This window comes from Terrapene carolina, unplaced genomic scaffold (assembly GCF_002925995.2).
Source record: "Terrapene carolina triunguis isolate 2854851 unplaced genomic scaffold, T_m_triunguis-2.0 Scaffold16660, whole genome shotgun sequence".
NCBI classification, from domain to species: domain Eukaryota; kingdom Metazoa; phylum Chordata; order Testudines; family Emydidae; genus Terrapene; species Terrapene triunguis.
In genome coordinates this window covers 1-6,707 of record NW_020681011.1, presented here as the reverse complement: position 1 = coordinate 6,707, position 6,707 = coordinate 1, and the positions used below count along the sequence as shown (strand labels likewise).

General features: G+C 64.6%; 1 protein-coding gene across 1 annotated transcript; it reads right to left on the bottom strand.

The window, feature by feature from the left end:
* Window positions 1–147: 147 nt before the first annotated feature.
* LOC112109907 (U1 small nuclear ribonucleoprotein 70 kDa-like) lies at window positions 148–6,657 on the bottom strand (the record flags this gene model as incomplete). The annotated part of the gene is made up of 6 exons (XM_026661749.2): window positions 148–263; window positions 2,015–2,116; window positions 5,542–5,623; window positions 6,164–6,226; window positions 6,334–6,398; window positions 6,551–6,657. Coding segments are annotated over 6 exons (511 nt in total), but the record flags the coding sequence as incomplete, so codon positions are not given.
* Window positions 6,658–6,707: the final 50 nt, after the last annotated feature.

The window sequence follows — 6,707 nt, the reverse complement described above, 5'->3', positions numbered from 1 at the left end:
CCCCCTCCGGCCAGCAGGGGACACTGCAGACACTGACAGCCCTCCACGCTCCCACAATGCACTGGGCCATCACTGTCCCTCCCCCAAACTCTCCTCCATGCCCCTTGGCAGGGGGTCTGGCCGACATGGGATGGGGGCGCGGGGTCCCCCGGGGCACAGTCTGCCCCCCACTCACCGCTCGTCGTATCTGGAGGTGTCGTCTCGGCCGGAGTGCCTGATGTTGACATCTGCACCACCCCTCCGGGTGCCCCCCAGGCCACCACCTACAAAGAAAGCGCAGCTCTTCAGTCCCCTGCCCCCGGCAGGGATCTACGGGACCAACTCAACACCCCCCTGGCTCCCCCCAGCGGAGGGAAGGGGGGGCACTATACGCCTCAAAACAGTACGCTGGCACCCCCATATTCACCACTGCCCTGTACTTATGCTCGGCTGTGTACTGCCTGGTGAGGTCTCGCTCGGCTGACCATTAAGATCCTATTGGACTGTAGGAAGTTGGCTAGGGGGGTGTTACTGAAATAGGTGGCGAGGTTGGGAACACCCACAACCAGCCGTTCAGGTACCACAGCGTGGCCGGCCCGGGAAGGGGAATCCACACGGCTCAGGACCGTCGCGGGATCCGTGGCCAATGAAGACACAAGGGAGGCTGCTTGACTCATGTCCTAGCACAAGATCTTTCCAGCAAGCTGGAGGAACCTAGAACCGAGGGGAAGTGACATCATCAGTTGTCCTCACTCCCCGGGCTGGATTAATGCAGGGGCGGCAGGGGCTGCAGCCCAGGGCCTCGGGCTAAGGGGGGCCCCCGCAGGCCTGGATGTGGCCCGCTGCTTCTTTTCATCCGGCCCAGCAAGTCCCCGAGCCTCGGCACCCCCCCGGGCTTGGAGCTGCGAGTGCCAGCTCGCCGACGTGCCCCTACGGCCCCTAGGCAAGGGGCGTTCAGGGAATCTGCGCGCTGCCCCCGCAGCTCCCATTGGCCAGGTGCCACGGCCAATGGGAGCTGCAGGGGCGGTGCCTGTGCACAGCGGCAGGGCCTCTCTGCCTAGGGACCGGACATGTCGGCCATTTCGGGGAGCAGAGCAGCGCAGAGCCAGAGATCCTGCCTTAGCCCTGCTGCGCCACCGCCCAAGGTAAGTGCCTCCCAGCCAGAGCCTGCACCCCAACCCCAGCCCTGAGCCCACTCCAAACCCCCAGGGGCCCCACAAAATCTAATAGCCCCAGGCCCACAGGAGAGCTAATCTGGCCCTGCTCACACCTCAACACCTGGAAGAACATCTGGACAACAAAGACTTTGAACGGGGGAGGTGGTCCCAGGCTGGAAAGGAGAATCTACCATCAGGGTGAGATGATGCTCGATTCAAACCCTGTCTAGTTTATGGAACTCAGATGGTGGTGGGAGGGCGGTGGCCCGGGGCAGCGCCCAGGACCAGCTGTCTGGGTCCACACCGGCCACTGCAGAAGCCACAGAGGGCCCAGAATCCGTGACTTCTGTGAAAGACTTGCAGCCTTACTTATAATCACTTAAAATCTCTTTCTGCCATTAGTAAATCGGTTTTGTATTTGATCTAGAACGGGGTGCTTTGCTCGCAGCGCAAAGGGGACTCCGCTCAGCGTATAAAAGCTGGTGCACGTCCTGGCCACGCTGGGGGACGGGTGGACTGGGTTAATCAACTTACACTGCTCAGACTTCTGACCAGGGTAGGACCGTACAGCTCTGGGGTCTTAGGCTGGGGAGAACTGGCTGGTGTCCCCCCGCCTGTGGGTGGCTGTGTGAGTGCAGGACCTGGAGGGGTTTGCAGCTTGTCAAAGGGAGCCTGGGGTGGTTAGACAGAGGGCTCAGCGGTACCCCTGGGGAACCCGTCACAGGCTGGGTGGGGAGCTCCCGGCAGGGGACGCCGAGGGGTGTGCCGATTCCCTCCAGGTTATGCCACGGCGCCGCAGGCCTGACATGGGGTCGCTCTCCCCGCTCTGCGTTCCGGCGGGGCAGGTGCAGGGCGTGGGGGAGGGGGTCCTTACTCACCCAGCCTGCGGGGACGCCAACCCTTGACTGTCCGGCCTCTCTCCACGTCCACCAGCACCCTCCTGCCGTCAATTTTCTTGCCGTCTGCGTGCTTGTATGCCGCTGTAACAGATTGGGGTGTCCACAAGGGCGGGGGGGGAGGGCGCGTCTGTTAGGCACGGAGCTCACACACAAGCCCGCCCGCCCCCCACCGGACACACACAGCTCCCCCCACCTGCCCCGTGGCTCCCCAGAGCCGGCCGAGGGGCTGCCCCACCCTGCCGTGGGGTAGCTTGCCCCGAGGTTCCCGCCCCCCCGTGCTGCCTAGACTTCAGCAGCTGGGTCCACGCCAGAGCACAGGACGCCCCGACCCCGTCGAGGCCGGAGATCCGCAAGCCACGGCTGCTGGGTTGAATGGAGCAGCCCCTCGCCCCCCAGCCAGCCCCCCAAAGCTGCAAGGAAAGGAACGTTACCGACAAGTCAAATACCTGCGTTTGCCCCCTGCCTCCTCCCCGATGCCACGCTCGCTGCGTGGGACCCGGGCAGCCCCGTGGGGGGTAAACCCCTACAAGATGGGGATATACCGCCCACCGCTGCTGCCCACCCCCCGCCCCAGCCAGCCAGCTAGCTAACCCCGAATCCGCCATGCATCCCCCCCAAAGCAGGAGGTATTACACCTACAGGAAGGAGGGAGAGGAATCTGTGTACAACCAGGGGTAGTACGCGCAAACGTTTTCCAGTCTGGTACCCGGCTGGCACTCCCCCCGCCGCCCCCCGCCAGTCACGCCCCTGCCGCCCCCCCGCCTGTCGTCACCAGAGGAACAGAGTACAGATCCCTACGTGGCGGCTACAGATGGCACCGAGGCAACAGGGGGGGAGGAGGGGGCGCTAGACGGGCACCGCTCACGAGAAGGAAATAAAAGCGTTTACCTGGAGAAACTACTTACAAAACATTTCAACTTAGCGCCTCAACTCAACGCATCAGGCTGCTAGCGTGGGCGCAAGAGGCTGGGCTCCGCCCCCGTGCCCCCGGCCGGGGCACTGGCATTTTGGGGGGGTGGCGTGGCTGCCAAGCGACACCTCGCTGCCTTACCTGTCTCGGCAGCGGCGTAGGTGCACCCCCCACGGGAGGTACAGTCCCCCTGGCCCCGCCCGCCCTCCTGCCCCCAGCAGGAGCTGGGGCACTACGGCATTGAGGGGACACTTACCAGCCCCACAATGGCTCAGCTAGAGCCCCTGCCCGGCCTGCCGCCGGGCCGGGGCAGGATTCCTCCCCTGCCCCCTCGTTGCCAGCTGGCTGTCCACTCAGCCAGAACCCCGAGGGGGCAGGGCAGAGCACCCTAGCCACAGGGACGGGCCCCCCAGACCACCTCTGTCCAAGGCACTTGTGGGGAAACCCGGCCCCCCGAGAGCCCCCCATGCCAACAGAGCACACCCCCGGGGAGAGGCAGATCCTGCGCTGCCCTGGCTAGAACGGGGCCTAGATGCTGCTCTTGAGCGGGCCGGGCTGCCAGTTCCGTCCCAGGGCCGTGTCTGTCCGTGGTGCTGGTCCCGGCCAGGAGAGGCCGTGGCTTACCTGAGACCAACCTACTGTCACCTTTCTACCAAACCACCCTAGACAGAACCTCTCCCCCTAACTGCTGACCCCCATCAGGGAGAGCCCCGGGGCTGACTGCTCCACCCCCATCGCCCTGGGCCAGGGCTCAAAGGGACGCTCGATCCCTGAGATCAGCAGGGCTCTGTTCCCTTGACACCACCCATCACAGATCCCCAGCCAACTGGGACCGAAGTTCAGCCTAGCCCTGCGCCCTCCCCCGGGTCCAGAGGTCGGCAGCGTGGCTGCTGGGGACAGGACTTCATGGCTCACGCAGGGAGATATTGTAGGTCCTACACAAACGGGGGCAGACCCGTCCCCTTACACGGTCTGACGCGGAGGGCTCATTAGGGACTGGAGCCGGGCTGGGTTTAGGGCCCTCGGCGACGCCTCTCGAGGCCGATGGCCTGCGTGGCAGGGTAGCTCTGCCAGAGAGCTCAGCAGCCAGCGCCCGGACCCCATCCCTTCATGGGGCAGGCGGGTTCGCCAAGCCCAGCCCGGTTCAGCGCCCACGGGCGGTTCTACGGGGCGGGCGCGGTGGAGAAGCCGGGAGTGTGATGTGACTAACGCTGCCCTGGACTAGTGTTGCTGCGTGCCGGCTGCCCGCGGGGTGGGGAGCCTGTCTCTGCGAGCCGCGGGGCACCGGTCCGAGACTCAGCCGAGACTGACGCCCCGACCGAGCCCCGGGCGTGGGCCACGGAGTGGCTGGCTGCACCGGGGGCAGCCAGAGGAGCTATTCTACCTCACCTCACCAGCCTGGTGGGAAAGGCTAAAGGCAGGACTCGAATATTCCCCGCCCCGCGCAGACGTGACTGAAAGCTCAGAGCCCGGCCCGGCACTCCCGAAGGGAGATGGGGTAGCTCGAGCAGAGAGCGCCCCCGGCTGGAGAGGCGGAGCCGCGATGGATGGACTGGGAAGGGATCAGGAAGTCGCGTGGGTTGCGGTTTCGTTGGGGGGGGGATTAAGAGTCGGATGGATGCAGCCAGCGCTGCGAGCTCCCCCTCAGCAGTGCCGGCACTGGCGCGCGGGCGGGACCGAACCCCAGCCCTGGGACATATTCGAGTCCTGCTTCATCCGCTGCGGGGAAGCACCCTACACAGGGTGACGTCCGGCCTGCCCTTCCCTCGCTACCTCCGGCGGGAATTCGGAGCCTGCGCCCCCCCCGTCCGGTCTCCGCCCGGCAAGAGAGCGGAAGCCGGACGAGAGAGCACGCTTCTCCGGTCCCCACCCCCACCGGGAGCTGCTCTGACCACGCTAGGTGCCTACCGCTGCCGTGGCCTGGCTCGTGTATAGGTGTAGGGGTGCTGTGAAATCTTACCAACATACAAACCCTTATACCAACCATACACTGAGGTGTTGTATGGGGGGAGCATTAGCATCAGCTGCAAGCCAGCAGTGGCAATAGCCATCAGAAAGGTGGCTGCAGTGACAATAAGAACACAGAATTAATACACCCCTCTCCCGACAGCATCGTTCACAACAGTCACCAGAGCCAAGACGCACCTGCCCCCCCCACACGCTCGAGCCGAGCCGCTCCCCCAGCTTCGCCGCTTCTGGGCTCAGCCCTGGGGTGGGGGCAGCTCGTGAAGCTCAGTGGTTCGGAGGGGGGGGGTACACACAGCGCTGAGCCCGTCGGAGCACACGCCCCCTCTCACTCACACGCCACGACCAGCAGCACCCTGATTACATTAATCTGCAGTTATGGGAGGGAGGGGCACCCCACCTGCGGGGGTCACCTCGGCGTTAACCCTCTGATGGCCAGCCCCCAGCCCCGCCTCCGGCGTTCATGTCGAGCTCCGTGGTGGGGAGGGAGCAGAGTAATGGAACCTGGGTTTGCGCTGGCCCCGCGCCGGCCCTGCGCTCCGTTACTTACCTCCGGGAGCGGGCCGGCACGGAGATGGAAAACATGCGCTTTAGGGAGAGGCAAAGAGGCCCGGGCAGGGGCGGTACTTACAGTGCATGTCTCGCTCGTGTTCATACTCGATGAAGGCGTAGCCGCGCGGCTTTCCGGAACGCTTGCTGTACACCATGTAGATCTGGGCGGGGGGGCGGCAGGTTAATGACCCAGACACGGCCCCTCCCACACACACACACACTGACTGCTTAGCCCCGGCTTCTGTCTGACACAAGCCACTGCCCCACAGCACCTTTCGCTGTGCTGGTTAACTCGCTGCAGACCAGCAGGGGGTGCTCATGCACCGATTGGGGTCTGACACACCAAGATGGCAGACTCATCAGAGCCTTCCTGGCCGGGGGTAGCCTGGTCCCAACAGGGAACCACCTGGATAGGGAGAGCCAGGAACACCCTTCACCCGTGTGAACCCCCCCCCAAGGGCCCTGCCAAGCAGACCCGGGGGGAAACTTCCCAACCTGAAACCTGGGGGTCAGTTAGACCCTGAGCATATGAACAAGCCCCACCAGCCAGGCAGCAAGGGGACTGGGGACCACCTCAGAGCAGCGGTTCACCCCGGCCGGTGTCCCGTCTCCAGCTGTAGTTGACCCTTCACAGGAAGGGAAAACCCAGCCCACATCTGGCCAGTTGTGCCGGGGGGAGGGGAGGGGGAAATGCCTCTTACCCGTTTGATGGGGCCATAGACCTCGAACTCTCTTCTGAGCTTGGATTCTGTCGTGTCGTAGTTCTGCGGGGCAGAGGACAGGCTGGTGAGCCAGCTGCTGCTGGCGGCCAGGTGGAGGGTAGAAGCAGGTGCCCCGGGAAGGGGCTCCCAGGCAGCGGGAGGGAACTTACCACTCTAGCCACGAAGAGGGTTTTGAAAGCGTCTCCCTGGGCGTTGGGGTCGTTGTGCGGGTCCCCTGGATGGGGAGAGAACAGGGCTAGGCACGCGGAAACAGCAACGGCTGATGCCCCCCAGCCCATGTTCCCCCTCCCAGAAGTTCCCAGCAGGTGGGAGTTAGATCAATCCCCCCGCCCCCCAAGGTGATGGCCCCCCCCCCCCGACACTCACACATCTTCAGTTCGTTCTCCACCTCCTGCTGCCTCCGCTCAATCTTCTCTCGTCTCTGCGGGAAGGAAAGGGAAGGGGTGACGGGCTCTGGACTCCTGGCAGCGACTCTCCAGAGAGGGACCCCAGGACAGGATTCCAGGGGGGCTCTCAGTCACTA